Source organism: Saccopteryx bilineata, chromosome 3 (assembly GCF_036850765.1).
Source record: "Saccopteryx bilineata isolate mSacBil1 chromosome 3, mSacBil1_pri_phased_curated, whole genome shotgun sequence".
NCBI classification, from domain to species: Eukaryota; Metazoa; Chordata; class Mammalia; order Chiroptera; family Emballonuridae; genus Saccopteryx; species Saccopteryx bilineata.
The window spans coordinates 304,582,152-304,599,187 of NC_089492.1; the positions used below are offsets into that span (position 1 = coordinate 304,582,152).

The following is a 17,036-nucleotide window of genomic DNA, read 5'->3' on the forward strand; positions in this document are numbered from 1 at the left end:
ATACAAAAAAGCAATCAATGAACAAAGTGACACAATTATGAGTTGATGCTTCTCATCTCTCTCTCTCTCTAAAAAATAAATTTAAGTTACTCAGAAGTTAACTTAATGAAAAAGATAAAAGACTTGTACAATACAATCTATAAAATATTACCGAATTCAATTAAAGAAGAAATAAATACTGCTTTTGTTTTGTATGACATACAGATCTAAAAGAGTAGCAGTACATGGTGGGTTCATTGCATTGGTAACTAAAAAGAAAAAGGTAATTGTTCCAACACCACAGAGACTACGGTACTAAAGACAAATATCATGGATAGAGAGATAGGCTCTAAAGAAAAAAACCAAAATATTTTAAATGTGGAACTTATACACAAAAGCAAAGAACACACATCCAGAAAAGTTTTCTTTTCGTATTTATTTATTGTGTTTTGTTTTTGTTTTTGTTTTAGTATGAGACAAAGAGAGTGAGAGAGAGAGAGGGAGAAAGAGAGCAAAAGGGACAGACAGGGACAGAGCAACAGGATGGTAGAGATGAAAAGCATCACCTTGTAATTGTGACACTTGACTTGTTCATTAAATGCTTTTTCATACGTGCCTTGACCAATGGGCTCCAGCAAACGCTGATACCCTGCTCAAGCCAGCGGGTTTGGACTTCAAGCTAGTGTCCATGGGATCATGTTTATAATCCCAGCTCTTGTCAGTGACCCCATACTAAACCTGGTAAGCCTGTGCTCCTCTAACGACCGCAAGGTTTCAAACCTGGATCCTCAGCATCCCAGGTCAACACTCTATCCACTGACTGTGTAACCACCTTGTCAGACTTTATTTATTGATTTTAGAGAGACAGAAAGGGGGCAAGAAAGTAGTATGGGAAGAGAGAGCTAGACATACAGAGAGAAAAACATTGACTTATTGTTCCACTTATATCTGCACCCCTAAGTTGATTGTATATGTGCGCTGACCAGGAAACAAATCCACTACCTTGGTGTATGGCAGGGGTCAGGAACCCTTTTGGCTGAGAGAGCCATGAACGCCACATATTTTAAAATGTAATTCCGTGAGAGCCATACAACAACCCCTGTATGTTACGCATTATCCAATAAAAATTTGGTGTTGTCCCACAGGACAGCTGTGATTGGCTCCAGCCACTCGCAACCACGAACATGAGGAAATGAATGGATTGTAATACATGAGAATGTTTTATATTTTTAACATTATTATTTTTTTTATTAAATATTTGTCTGCGAGCCAGATGCAGCCATCAAAAGAGCTACATCTGGCTTGCGAGCCATAGGTTCCCGACCCCTCGTGTATGGGGACAATGCTCTAACCAGCTGAGTTACTCAGCCAGACCCATTTGACAGAAATTAGAATTTCTACCACAGGTGATTGTTATTTGTTTCCAAAGGTGGAAAACAGGTTCAGCTCTGGCTGAAGAGCTAGGCTGGTCAAAGCTTCATCTCCACATAGGTTGCTGGTTCAATCACTGGTCAAGGCACACACAGGAACAGACAGATGTTATTCTCTCTCTACTTTCCTCTCTCTAAAATCAATAAAATAAAAATAAAAAAGCCTGACCAGATGGTGGCACAGTGGATAGAGCATCAGTCTGGGATGCAGAGGACCCAGGTTAGAAACTCTGAGGTCACCGGCTTGAGCATGGGCTCATCCATCTTGAGCACAGCTCACCATTTTGAGCATGGGGTTGCTGGGTTGAGCATAGGATCATAGACATGACCCCATGGTTGCTAGCTTGAGCCCAAAGGTCACTGGCTTGAAGCCCAATGTTGCTGCTTTAGCCCAAGGTCACTGGCTTGAGCAAGGGGTCACTCACTCTGTTGTAGCCCCCCCCCCCACCGTCAAGGCACATACAGGAAAGCAATCAGTGAAAAACTAAGGAGCTGAAATGAAGAATTGATGCTTTTCATCTCTCTCCCTTCCTGCCTGTCTGTTCCTCTCTTGTCTCTGTTACAAAGTAAGTAAGTAAGTAAATAAATAAATGAATAAATAAATAAGAGAGAAAGAAACTAAGTTTATCAAACCTGGTGGTCTGCATCCAAAAGTCAACAACTGCTATAAAGACATACAGAGAAAGAGAAAAGCATGGGTCAATCAGAAAACCTAAATAGCCTGCTGAGGAGGTGGCACTGTAGGCAGTGTCAGCCTGGGACACTGAGGCCCCAAGTTCAAAACCCAGAAGTGGCTGGCTTGATCATGGGCTTTTCTGGATTGAGTGTGGGAATATAGACATGACGCCACGGTCACTGGCTTCAGCCCAAAGGTCACAAATTTGAAGTCTAAGGTTGCTGGCTTGAGCAAGGGGTCCCTTGATCAGATGGAGCTCCCCTCCCCCTATCAAGGTATATATGAGAAACAATCAATGAACAATTAAAATGTTGAAACCACAACTTGATGACTCTCATCTCTCTTCCTTCCTGTGTCTGTCTGTCTCTCTAAAACAAACAAACAAAAAGATTTTATTTTATTGATTTTTTAGATTGGCTTGATATGGAAAGGCAGGTGAGGAATGAGAAGCATCAACTCATAGTAGTTGCTTCTAATACGTGCCTTGACCAGGCAAGGCCGGGATTTCCAACCAGCGATAAAAGCATCCCAGGTCAATGCTTTATCCATTGTGCCACCACCAGTCAAGCTGTATTGAACTTTTTAAGAAATTCTGTACAGGTTATTATATTCTTTCTTTAGCTTTATCATGCCTTTCATTAATGCTTTTTACTGTATTTTTAAATTTGGACAATATATGAAATTGGACAATATATTTTTCAACTTTTTATTATTGTGTGGTTTATTTTGTATTTTCTTTGTCTAAGCATGTTCATGTTGGTCATGCAGTTTTCTTATAATTATGTAATTATCAGTTTTGTTTAATGTTTTTTTTTTTTTTTATTTACTCATTTTAGAGAGAGAGAGAGAGGAGAGAGAGACAGGGGGTAGGAGCTGGAAGCATCAACTCCCATATGTGCCTTGACCAGGCAAGCCCAGGGTTTTGAACCGGCGACCTCAGCATTTCCAGGTCGACGCTTTATTCACTGCGCCACCACAGGTCAGGCATGTTTAATGTTTTTAAGATGATTATTTTCCATTTTTTTTCAGGTAATGAATGTACTTTCATTGAGTAGTGCCAATATCTCGAGATCTTTTTCTTTTTTGAAGAGAGAGAACCTGACCTGTGGTGGCACAGTGGTGGTGGGTCACCCTGGAATACTGAGGTCACTGGTTCAAAACCACGAGCTTGGCCAGTCAAGGCAAATGTGACAAGCAACTATGAGTTGATGCTTCCTGCTCCTCCCTCACCTCCCGCCATTCTCTCTCTCCTCACTCTAAAATAAATAAAATCTAAAGAGAGAGACAGAGAGATAGATAGACATAGACAGGAAGGGAGAAAGACAGGAATCATCAACTCATAGATGCCACAACCTTAGTTGTTCATTGACTGCTTTCCCATACGTATCTTGACTGGGGGCTCCAGCCAAACCAGTGACCCCTTGCTCAAGCCAGTAACCTTTTGGCTCATGCCAGCAAAGATGGAGTCATGCCTATGACCTTACACTCATACTATTAAGCCTGCACTCAAGCCTGCAAACTTGGGGATTTGAACCTGAGTCCTAAGCATCCCAGGATGATGCTCTAACCACTGTACCACTGATGAGTCAGGCAATAAAGAAATAATAAAATAACATGAGAAAATTATTTCAGCTACTCTTACACAAAACATCTAGGCTGCAATCCATCTCAGTAAAAATTTTGTTTCTAATTTAAACCATTAAAAAGTTGCAAAATATGGAAAGACTAATCTTAAAATGAAACATTTCAGATTAAGTACACCATGAATAAGGAACATGGTGAGAAAGAAATTGCCTTAAGTAAATTTCAATTGAGAAACAAAACATTTTCCTACATATGAAGTGCTTAATAATTCTGTAACCCACTTATTACCAAAAGAGAACATTCCAGCACGTTGTATCAGCACTTGTGAATCCAAAAATATAACTATGACAAAGACCTAATGAGAAAGTGAAAACACACAGGACAGTCCCAGGAAGCTCTGGACTGGACAGGAGAGATTACAGAATGACAGTGATGACGAAAGCAGGTAACAGTGGACACTTTCCTACCTGCTGGGCAACACTCTGAGGTTGCCTACGGCAGTAACTTATTGAAGAGCTCTATGAGGTATATATATAGATACATTAAACTATTCTGACACAGAGAAATTGTGGCACAGAGACTAGAAACTTCTTTGTTAATATCATACAAAGTAAAATGACATTTAAAAAATTGATTTATTGATTTTTTAAAATTTTTTATTTTTTTGTAGAGACAGAGAAAGTCAGAGAGAGGGACAGGGACAGACAGACAGGAATGGAGAGATGAGAAGCATCAATAATTAAGTTTTTTGTTGTGTGTTGTGACACCTTAGTTGTTCATTGATTGCTTTCTCATATGTGTCTTGACCACGGGCCTTCAGCAGACCGAGTAACCCCTTGCTCAAGCCAGCGACCTTGGGCTCAAGCTGGTGAGCTTTTGCTCAAACCAGATGAGCCCAAGCTCAAGCTGGCGACCTCGGGGTCTCGAACCTGGGTCCTCAGCATCCCAGTCTGACGCTCTATCCACTGCGCCACCGCCTGGTCAGGCAATTTATTGATTTTAGAGAGAGGATACAGAGAGAGAGGATGTGGGGAGGAACGGGAAGCATCAACATTCTTCTCATATGTGCCTTGACAGGGCAAGCCCAGGGTCTTAAAATGGCAACCTCATCATTCCAGGTCGATGCTTTGTCCACTGCGCCACCACAGCTCAGGCAGCCAAAGGACATTTTGAAGTGAAACAGAAAATTAGAGTTTCTCACTTGGGGAGGTGAATGGTGCTGTGATGAATGCACTGAGTCTAAACGTGGTAGGGTCTTGTTGGAAAATTCCACAGGATGAGAAATTATAAAACCAGAAACGACAAACTGTCCCTAGTGTTCCTGAAATTTTGGCAACAAATTCTGGGAGCTCAACCATTTCCTTCAAAAACTCTTTACATGAGACAAAAACAACACTTAAAAAAAAAAAGTTTAGTTATAATTACTCAGCAATGTGCACAGGTTTCCCAGGTCCCCAAAGCAATGGAAGAGGAGTCAGACCACAGTGGCCCTCACAGTCCATGGGAAGGACCCCGCTCCCACTGCTAATGTGATGACAGAGGTCACTGGAACAAAAGCAGAGTCCCGAGAGGACGCAGGAGCACGGGACATGTTGGAGACCAGCTGTTCCTCTATGACAACAGGGATACACCTGGGCCTCTCACAGCCCTTTCCACTGCAGCAGCTTCCCAACCACACTGTAAGGCAGGGGTCCCCAAACTTTTTTTTTTTTTTTTTTTTTTGTACTTTTCTGAAGCTGGAAATGGGGAGAGACAGTCAGACAGACTCCCGCATGCGCCCGACCGGGATCCACCCGGCACGCCCACCAGGGGCGATGCTCTGCCCACCAGGGGGCAATGCTCTGCCCCTCCGGGGCGTCGCTCCGCCGCGACCAGAGCCACTCCAGCGCCTGGGGCAGAGGCCAAGGAGCCATCCCCAGCGCCCGGGCCATCCCTGCTCCAATGGAGCCCCGGCTGCGGGAGGGGAAGAGAGAGACAGAGAGGAAGGAGGGGGTGGGGGTGGAGAAGCAAATAGGCGCTCCTCCTATGTGCCCTGGCCGGGAATCGAACCCGGGTCCCCCGCACACCAGGCCGACGCTCTACCGCTGAGCCAACCGGCCAGGGCCGGTCCCCAAACTTTTTACACAGGGGGCCAGTTCACTGTCTCTCAGACCGTTGGAGGGCCGGACTATAAAAAAAACTATGAACAAATTCCTATGTACACTGCACATATCTTATTTTAAAGTAAAAAAACAAAACGGGAACAAATACAATATTTAAAATAAAGAACAAGTAAATTTAAATCAACAAACTGACCAATATTTCAATGGGAACTATGCTCCTCTCACTGACCACCAATGAAAGAGGTACCCTTCCAGAAGTGCGGCGGGGGCCGGATAAATGGCCTCAGGGGGCCGCATGTGGCCCGCGGGCCGTAGTTTGGGGACCCCTGCTATAAGGTCTGGCCTCCTCCATGACCTTTAGATCTCTCACCTGTGTCACCTGCCTCCTCATCCCACCTACCTGGCTGGAAGGATACTGTCTTTTTTCAGTTCCCATCCCAGTACTCCCTTATTTCCTCCACAAAAATGACCAGGACTGGCTTAGAGACAGAAAGCTCTGTTTATTAGAAAAAAGGAACATGAGTTTTGATAGAGATTGCTCAATCTCTAATCCAGTCAGTGCCAGATAAGGAGACATGGTAGAATATGACAATATATTAGAAAATTATTTTTCAGCCTGACCAGTGGTGGCACAATGGATTTAAAACATTGACCTGGAAGACTGTGCTCTCGAGTTCGAAACTCTGAACTTATTCGGTCAAGGCATATATGAGAAGCACACTTTCTCCCTCTCCCCTCTCTCTAAAGTCAATAAATAAAATCTTTAAAAATATATTTTCCCCAAAATACTGTTTTTTGATCAAATCTTAACTATTCTAGACAACATGTAAACTTTTCAGACATTGATTTCCTATTCCACATACATTGGAAACCTTTATTTATCCAGCAGGAAACCTTTACTTATCCAGCAGCAAACCTCCAATTTGGTCCTTGAGAACGAGAATCTGAAAGTCTACCATCCAAAGCAGAAGCCCCCAATGTTAAAAAAGAAACAGAAAACCTGAAGATGCACAATAAAGTTCTAAGGGAAGTCATCCTCACCCAGGGAGATCAGGTTCCTGTAGTTCTCCAACATCACATCCACGTACAGTTTCCGCTGAGCTGGGTCCAGGCATTCCCACTCCTCCTGAGAGAAATCCACGGCCACATCCCTGAAGGTCAATCGTCCCTAGAAAAAAAAAACACACAAACACACACACACACACACATCAACTAAAGGCCAATGGCAGAGTTCAAATAGTCATCCAACGTGAATACAGTGTTAGAAGTTGTTTAGACCTAGGAGAGTATCCTGCATTATCCAGTAAAGTAATTTTGATCCAGCAATTACCTCTCAAGTTGTCTCTACAACTGAGAAATGAGGATGGCACGTGTCCACAAGTGCACTGCAGAGACTTTACTTTGCAGGAAAATAAGCTTTAACATTAAGACATTGACACAGGCATATGAATTTGTCAAGGCTGTATTGTATTGAACACAACTCACAATGAGTTCTGTTTGTTTTTCAACTAGAAGTGTCACGATGAGTTAGAAGTGTAAGTACTTCAATTTTAAACGGGCAATAATAAACTGCAGTTTTGTAAAAACACAGATTCTGATCGGGAATCTGGAATGGGGCCTGTGAGCCACGTGTTTAACATGCTCCCATTTTATCAGCACCACTGATGTATCTAGGTCATGTGCCCCACTTTTTTTTAAGTGAGAGGAAGGGAAATAGAGAGACACATGCCATACATTTAAACTGCACAGATATCGAAATCACAGGAATAAATTCATACATGACTTTGAACTGAAAGGTTTATGGAATTTTAAAAAATTCATTTACTGATCTTTAGAAACAGAAAGAGAGAAACATTGATTTGCTGTTCCCCAAATTTATACATTTGTTGATTTCTTTTCCTGGGATCTACAATCACGTATGTTATTACGTTTCATTATATAGGTGTCTAACACTTGTTACCTGCATTTTTCTAAAGAATGCATTTTTCAATTTCTTTCTTAAATCATAAAATGTATCTCTTGTTTTACTTTATTTCTTTTTCTTAAAGTTTATTTTACTGATTATTTTTTCCTTTAGAGAGAAAGAGCGTGACAGGGAACAGCGATCCACTCCAGCATGCACCCGGCCCGGAGATCAAACAGGCCACCTCTTCCCTTCAGTATAATCTGACAAACAAGTGAGCAATCTCGCCGTGGCTACCTTCTTGTTTTTCTATAAGCTTTGATTTGTCCATTCTTTGATTCATTTTATTGAAATTATTCGGTGACACTAATTACTGAAATTATGTAGGTTTCATATGCACAATTCAATAATACATAATCTGTGTATTATATTGTGTTCACCTCCCAAAGTCAAGTCTTCTTCCATCTCCATTTATCCCTTTACTCTTTTCAAACTGCCCAACCCCCCTCAGTGTCTCGGTCTTACGTTAGGGAATCCACCTGCCACTTTGGTGTATCTTGAGATGCTCTGAACACCCAGCCTGGGACCTATGGAACTGACACTTCTCATGGACCAGAAAACACAGGAACCACAATCCTATCTGAGAATTTACTTTAAGTAGTCGTCCCTCACCATATCACAGTTCACTTTTCATGGTCTCACTGTATCACGGATTTTTAAATTGTATATATCTAATTTTGTATCGCAGATTTTTCACTACATCGTGGGATTTTGAGGTACTGTATATAGGCATTTTTATGTACCTATTATTTTAATTATTTTTGTAGTAAAATAGGCATTTTCTAGCCTAAAAAATTGAAAATATAAAAAAATAAAAAATATTAATTAAAACATATTAAAAGAATATTAAATTGAAATAAAATATGTAGTGTACAGCAGATGAGTAGACAAAGATTAGCACATATGGAAAATGTACAGGAAGTGTTTATAACAGTGTGGGAAAGGTTTATAAGAGTGTGGGGAGGGTTTATAAAGCCTTAAAAATATATAAATAAAAAAATATATATAAATAATAAAATAAATATAAGGTCGCTACTTGGTGGATTTTCGCCTGTCATGGGGGTTCTGGAGCCTAACCCCTGCGACAGACAAGGGAGCACTGTAATCTTAGAGCAAGATTCTTTCTCTGTTATGGGAAAACTATGTGAAACATAACAGCAAATGATAAATCTTAAGTTTTACTCCAAATTTGATCTAGAATTCTTCAAAAAATATACTGACCAATCAGCATAAGGAAACTTCATGAATGTTCCTAGCTGTTCCTGTAACTGAAAATAACGAAAACATCTTAAGAAAGAAGGAAAAATAACTGAAACGATGTTAACATTTTATGCACAAACACACATACATATAGGAACCAGGTACAAGTGAAAACTGATAGGCCCCCGCCAGTTCGCTCAGGGGAAAGAGGACTGGTTTGCAAATGGCCTGGGTTCAGTCCCCAGTCAGGGCAAGCATGAAAAGCGACCATCTGCTTTTCTTCCCAACCCATTCCCACTTCTCTCTCTTCGCCTCTCGCAGTCAAGTGGCTCAACTGGTTTGAGTCAGCCATGGGCGTTGAGGATAGTTCGGTTGACTTGAGCATGGACCTCAGATGGGGTGGCCTAGTGGATCCGTTCAGGGCGCATGCGGGAGTCGTTCTATCTCTTCTATCATCATCATCATCAAAAAAATAAAAAAACTAATAGAAAATAAAATTTTCATTTCAATAAAACCAAGATTATTTTACAATTCTGTAAATCTTAATTTCTTTGTGGATGATGCCCTTCGTTTCATGAACACAGTAGAAACAGAAACACCCATAACAATTAAAAAAATTAGAACTACTGTTTCTTACTGTTTCATTTCTTTGAAAATGTTAGTGTATCATTAGTGGAGAGCTGTATCTTAGAAGTTTGACTGAACTGGACATACATTAATAATATGATTCCCACTAGACGGTTAGCATGGTAGGTTAGAGCAGTTGTTGACAAACCGCGGCTTGCGAGCACATGTGGCTCTTTGGCCCTTTGAATGAGGCCAGCTTAGGAGTACCCTAATTAAGTTAATAACAATGTCCTATCTATATAGTTTAAGTTTAAAAAATCCGGCTCTCAAAAGAAATTTCAATCATTGTACTGTTGATATTTGGCTCTGCTGACTAATGAGTTTGCTGACCAATGGGCTAGCATCCAGCCTCCCAATTTACAAAAATTGTGGTTTGATCCCCAGTCAGGGCATGTACAAGAAGAGATCAATATTTGTCTCTCCCTCCTCATCTCTCTAAAGTCAATAAACAAAAATGAAAAAGAAATAATAATTATACCATTCTTTTATTGCCTTGAAAATCCAAAAAAGGGAAATGAAGAGTACGTCTGCAACAAGACTGGAATATCATGAAATTTACAGAGACTAGGTCTCATTGGTTAAACTTCTGCCACAAAAGTTGAATGTGCAATGTTCTCCAGGAAATAAAAGTAGAGCCTTCATTTTCAAAGCAACAGAAACCAAGAAGAGGGGAGTTCCAGATGACACGGGATGGTTTTGCACATTCCTCACAGATCCCTACTGGACACTTGTTAATCATAAAAGGAATTATTCATTCTGCAGTGAAGTAGTACCTCAGCCATGTGAGTATCAGGTGGACTGGACAATGAGTATCAGGTGACTGAGGCACATGATAAACATGTCGTCACCGCTGTGACAACAGCAAAAGAATACATAAATGAGGAATCCCTATTTGAAAATTATCATATCCTACCAGGCAGTGGTACAGTGGATAGGACAGAGCATTGGACTGGGACATAGAAGACCCAGGTTCAAAACCAGAGGTCACGGGCTTGAGCGTGGGCTCACCGGGTTGGATAACAGCTCACCAGCTTGAGCCCTAGGTCGCTGGCCTGAGCAAGGGGTCACTCGATCTGCTGTAGGCCCTCAGTCAAGGCACATATGAGAAAGCAATCAATGAACAACTAAGGTGCCGCAATGAAGAATTGATGCTTCTCATCTCTCTCCATTCCTGTCTGTCTGTCCCTATCTGTCCCACTGTCTGTCTATCTCTGTCTCTCTCTCTCTCTGTCTCTCTCACACACACACACATCATAGAAATCATAAGCTTCTTGCAAATGTCAATTGAAAGATGCATCCCACGTTGTGTTCTCTTAACAGTTCCTTTAAATAGCAAGTCTTTCTGACTAATCTAGTGAGGAAGTCTCTTCTAGCTGCTCTTTTCTGTCAGTACATTCTGAGCTATTCTGATCTGTAGAAGTTATTTTTCTTAATCCTGACCCACAGAGCTGACGCTGCAGCCACATGAACCTAAAGCCTACTCCCTTCTTCACTGATGCCCGAGCCTCTGACCATCCCCATAGGGATGGTGGACACGGTGCCCTCCCAGGTTGATCTGTCACAGAGGGGATGTTTCCAGTAGTTTATAGTGACTAATTCATGGTGGGAATTGTTCATACCGCCAGAAAAGCTGAATTCAGAGAATGCACAGGAGATTTTGGGAAATGAAGAGAAATATACAACCTGATACCTTAAAGATCATAAAAAAAAGAGAGAGAGAAAAATAAGTGCTAAATGGAAGCAACCTCCATCTACAAGAACATCAAAAAGTAGAGAATTAAAGGTTGTGGGTCCTAAACCCACTGAAGTAGGAGGAAAAGCAAACACAGCCTCTGCCCAGGACACATCGCTTACCTGAGAAGCAGCCATTCTGTCCTGGTCTGGCTCTTGCTCTGGCTGGTTTTCTCAGGTATGTTGAAGAGTCAAATCTACATTTAGAGAATGTACCTTCACAGGTGTCCAGATTGCCCCTTAATCTGCTTCCACCACATTCACAGAAGGATCTGGAAATGCTGAAAATATTAGACATCAATCAGGGCAGGAAAAGTGGAGGGTGAAAAAATGCGGGTTTATTGCACTCACTAAAGTAGGGAATCAGCAGTTTAAGGTCTGCCAAAACAAAACCAACAGATGTTCACAGGGCCCTAAAAACCTGTACATTAGTCACAGTATCAGGGAAGGGGATCCTTGAAATTTACAGCTGGGCCCTGGCAAGTTGGCTCAGTGATGAGTGTCAGCCCAGTGTGGATGTCCTGGGTTCAATCCCCAGTCAGGGCACACAGCAGAGGCAACCATCTACTTCACCACCACTGCCTCTCACTTCTTGTTTCTCCTCCCCTTCTCTCACCTCGCTCTCTCTTTTTCTCCCCTCCTGCAGCCATGGCTCAATTGAAGCAAGTTGGCCCCGGGCACTGAGGATGGCTCCATGGCCTCCACATCAGGTGCTAAAAATGGCTCTGGTTGTAACAAAGCATCGCTCCCTAGTGGCCTTGCTGGGTGAATCCCGGTTGGGGTGCATGCAGGAGTCTGTCTTTGCCTCCCCTCCTCTCACTTATAATTAAAAAAGAAAGAAAACCTTACAGCTGAAAAGCATATAATCTCTGAGACCCAAAGAAGTATGGGCACTCAGGCTAGCTAAGTTTACCTGCTCTTCTTCTTGACAAGAATATAGATTTGCTTTAAAAAACTGTTTGATTTGATTGAATGCTGCTCCCTGTCCCCTAACTGAATTCTTTCTTGCAACAGTGAGAAGAATCAAGGAAGAAAAAGCCTCCTTGGACTTGAGAGTGGACAAGAGGGACTTGAGGGGAACAACAGTTCCTTGCTGGCTCACAGACACTAATTCAACAAATCACATGAAAGAAAAAACTGCTGAAAATTGTATGAATTCATGATAGTAGGTTCTGACTTTTAAGATTATATGTTTTTACCGAGTGCAGACAAAAATAGCCTAATACTGCTTATTAAGTACCACTGGCTGTTGCAACACATGATACATAGTAGAAAGGATGCAGGGCTCAGAATGTAAACTAGATACAATTCATTTAAAAGTAAAATGATGTGAAATCTTTTTTATTTTAATGACTTCTATGGTCAAAGTTTTAAAAAGTTTAGACCTCATATTTAGAAAAGAATACTAAGAGCTCATTAGGAGATATCACCAATGCTTATTTCAGAAGTTAATGACTATGTACAGAAGGAAAGATATTCAACAGACTAAGATTTATCTCAAAACGTTTTTTAAAAATGCATTAAATGTGAGACACTTGAATAAAAAAGCAAATCCAGTAGACGGAAATGAAAAGACCCAATGCTTTTAATACTTTAAAATAGCTAAAACATATAATTTAATTAGCCAAGTTCATATAAATAAATTCAATTTAAAATTATAAACAGAAACAAAAAGCATGACATGTTGCCAGACTCAGTCATTTCTTGTCCCAGATCACCTCCCTCTGGCCATCCCAGAAAATGAGACCCATGACTGAACAAGTCTCACACCTCGGAGTATACAAGGGCTGCAACTGGAAGCAAATAATCTTAAAATTCACAAACCTTAGAAACTGGAGTTTGGTAATTCTCATTTTAATCCTTGTAACCAAAACAATTCAGCAACTATTAAGTAGATTATAAAACCACAACCCGTGTATTACCACTTAATCATGTACATCCCAGAGGCTCACCACTCATCAGACAAGGTTTCTCCTTTGTTGGGCAAATCAGTGTGTTAGGCTTCCTTGCTTATACTTTAGCTGACTGGCACATGAGCACGGGACAGCACCACATGTGTATAGTCTATGTAAGGCTGGAGGTTCTGATCCTCAGGGCGGCTGACTGTAGACTGTGGATTGCATCTACATTGGGAGGGGCCGCTTTTTGCTACTGTTTGCAGGAGACGGGGATTTCCCCCCTGCCTATTGGCTTATCAGCTGGGAGAGAGAGAAGTTTTCCCTGCTTGCTGGCTTGTCTCCCTTTGCAAGACTCTGATAAACTGAACAGCCCATTTTCAGGCTCCACAGTTCCTTTACCATCTGCCCAAATTCAATGGAAATCTGCATGGCCACAACCACCTGCCTTATATCTGGTGCAGCAGGGAGGATTCAGACCAATTTGGTATGGAGCCGCTAACACCCTTGAACAGTGGGGTAGAGAAGTGGTCACTGCTCTCCAGTGTATGGTTCCCGAAGGCTCTCCTTTCAAAGACCGTGGCCTGAGTGCTTTTTACAACCTTGCAAGCAGAAACCAAGAGCTCTGTGCGAGAAGCTGCCTGAAATCTAAAGTTCCAGGGTGAGCTGCAGACCAAGTGGCAACAATGGCATGAGCTGAAACAGTCACTGGGGAAAGAGCTGCAGGTCTGAGAACTGCAGGTCAGGCTATAGGCTGAGAAACCAGTGATGTCTTGAACTGGAGCAAGCACTGGAGAAGGAGGCGGACCAATCTCAAAAGCTGCAGTGTGAGCCTGACTGGGTGGTGGCGCAGTGGATAGAGCGTCGGACTGGGATGCGGAGGACTCAGGCTCAAGACCCCGAGGTTGCCAGCTTGAGCGTGGTCTCATCTGGTTTGAGCAAGGCTCACCAGCTTGGACCCAAGGTTGCTGGTTTGAGCAAGGGGTTACTCAGTCTGCTGAAGGCCCACAGTCAGGGCACATGTGAGAAATCAATCAATGATCAACTAAGGTGTTGCAATGAAAAACTGATGATTGATGCTTTTCATCTCTCCATTCCTGTCTGTCCCTGTCTCTGACTCTCTCTCTGTCTCTGGGGAAAAAAAAAAAGCTGCAGTGTGAGATGCAGGCTGAACACCAACGACCAACGGCACCTGAAACTAGAGCTCTCTCTGGAGAAGTTACAGGTTTGTGAGCTTCAATTTGCCCTGGAAGTAGAACGTTCGCACCGACAGTTGGTGAAGAAACAACAGCAGTTCAAGAGCTAGAATCTCATCTTCAGGCCGAGAGAAAGCAACTGCAGGAGCCAGAGCAGGCACTGAAGATGGAGCTGCATTTTAGCCAACTGGAGTAAACATTTCCACCTCCTTGGAGGAAGAGGAGTTTTGGACGGAAGCTGCTATCTGTAGACTCAAAGCCCAACCAGTGGTTGCCCAGAAGGTAAAAAACCCAGTACCTAAGAGTCCTTCGGGGGCAAGCAAAACCCATTCTGCAGGTGGTGGAGTCCACTGTTGTCTGTCCTTACACCCAGGAAGAACTGATGGAGATAGGGGTGCACTTCAGGCAGAAACCTACCAACTTCCTGGTAGCCTGGTTGCTGTGGTTGGGGACACAGGGGTGGATGGCATCATGCTCTCGGGAACAGAGATGGAGAAAATGGCCACTATTACCATGCACTCCTTAAGGGAGAGTCTTCAGAACTGCCATGAAAACCCAGGAAATCATAACCCTATTAGAATGGGTGATGGCCACCATTCATACACTCTGGCAGTATTCCAGATACTTGCAGGGAGAAGTGAGTAGGTGGATTGCTATAGTGAGCTACTAAAGCTCCTTCAGAAATTACATAAAAATGCTGCTTTCAATCTGAAGTCCCATGGGCCAGATGAAGAAGTGTTGATGGCAAGACGTGGTTACACTGATGGTAGCAGATTTGGAGGAGCTGGCGGCAGCACAGGATCATAAAGCAGTGAGGGGTGCTGCCCATACTGCCCCACCCCCAGCCCCCGACTAACTAGGGAGATGGGCTGTAAAGGTTACCAGAACACAGATGTGGGTAGGTTTTATTACGTCTGGGGCAGATAGGAAAAAATTGGATGGCAGACCTAATAAAGACCTTTTAGAGCTTAGGCAGAGTGCTCAGGGAGACATTGTGAAGGGCACCTTTGTAATTACTGTAATGGTATGACTTGCGCTGTTGCTGTAGTCCGGGGGTCGGGAACCTATGGCTCGTGAGCCAGATGTGGCTCTTTTGATGGCTGCATCTGGCTCGCAGACAAATCTTTAATAAAAAAAAATAATGTTAAAAATATAAAACATTCTCATGTATTACAATCCATTCATTTCCTACAGCTCATGTTCGTGGTTGCGGGTGGCTGGAGCCAATCACAGCTGTCCTGTGGGACAACACCAAATTTTTATTGGATAATGTGTAAGGTACATGGGTCGTTGTATGGCTCTCACGGAATTACATTTTAAAATATGTGGCGTTCATGGCTCTCTCAGCCAAAAAGTTTCCCAACCCCTGCTGTAGTCTGTTCATGTAATGTACCCCACTCCTCCCACAGGGACCATAGTGGAAAGTACCTGTCGTGTAGATTGTGAAGCAAGCAACCCTGCAGGGGTGGAATGTTGGGCAATCAGGTGTGTTAGTATTGCTTGTACTTTGCCTGATTTTGTGTGTGAGCACAGGGCAGCACCATGTGTGTATAGTCTATGTAAGGCTGCAGGTGGCAGACTGTAGATCGTGGATTGCTTGTCACCATTGGGAGAGGCCACTTTTTTGCTATTGTTTGTGGAAGAAGGGGATTTTCCCCAGCCTGTTTGCTCATCAGCTGAGAGAGAGAGGCAGTTTTTACTGCCTGCTCGCTTGCCCGCTATTGCAAGACTTGAATAAACGGAATGACCCACCATTTTCTGGCTTCACAGTTCCTTTACCGTCTGCCTGAATTCAATGCGAATCTACATAGCCACAACCACCAACCTCACACCAGTCTCCTGCTTCAATGTAGTTCCATCTATGGATCTGTTTCTGTGTTTTCCCTGTTTCTCTGCAGTCGTCCTTTCCTGTGTTTCCAAGCCACTCTCTGGTGCTCTTTCTCCCCTTTTCTCTATTCCTGTCTCTACACCTCTTCTGAGAAGCTCTTGAAACCGATTTCTTCTTCAGATGCTCAATCTCTGCAGTTTCTGTGAATGCTCCATCTCCATGTGTATCTGTGTCTTTCTCCCCCTCCAGTTTGTAACACCTGCTTCACCTCTTCATATTTCATGTTCCTCCGGCTGCAGGTTGAATCTCAGAGCTGTCTCTCCCTCTGCTCCTGCATCCCTAAACCGCCTTTCTATCCCTACTCACTCCCCCAACTGTCCTCCTTGGTACTACTCTCTCCTTCTGAAGTGCTTCACCCTGTGTCCCCCACTCCTGCTAATGAGGCCCCATCCCCTAAGTGCCCTTCTCTCTTGGCCCCTCCGTCCCCTCAGGATTTATTCCCTTACTTCTTCCTCTTACTACTTTCCCAAGTTACTTTTGTTAGGTTTAGGTTCAAGGCTCCTTTAAATCCAGAGCCCCTTTAAAACTCAAATTCCCCTCACCTAACTTCCACTAGGCCTCAAAACAGAACATTCTTGGCCCTGGACAGTTGGCTCAGTGGTAGAGCATCGGCCTGGCGTGCAGAAGTCCCGGGTTCGATTCCCGGCCAGGGCACACAGGAGAAGCGCCCATCTGCTTCTCCACCCTTCCCCCTCTCCTTCCTCTCTGTCTCTCTCTTCCCCTCCGGCAGCCAAGGCTCCATTGGAGCAAAGTTGGCCCGGGCGC

At 43.0% G+C, this 17,036-nt stretch overlaps 1 protein-coding gene across 3 annotated transcripts in view; it reads right to left on the reverse strand.

The window, feature by feature from the left end:
• LOC136332031 (zinc finger protein 420-like) overlaps positions 1–17,036 on the reverse strand; it is a 34,487-nt gene that overhangs the window by 7,942 nt on the left and 9,509 nt on the right. For 2 of the 3 annotated variants that reach the window (XM_066271259.1, XM_066271260.1), the window contains exons 2-3: positions 11,416–11,573; positions 6,813–6,939 (exon numbers count right to left, since the gene is read on the reverse strand). In XM_066271259.1, coding sequence (XP_066127356.1) covers positions 6,813–6,939; positions 11,416–11,430 — 142 coding nt within the window. In that variant the 5' untranslated portion in view covers positions 11,431–11,573. Of the gene's footprint in view, positions 1–6,812; positions 6,940–8,955; positions 9,003–11,415; positions 11,574–17,036 lie in introns of all 3 variants that reach the window. The other variant, XM_066271261.1, reaches the window with a different exon arrangement.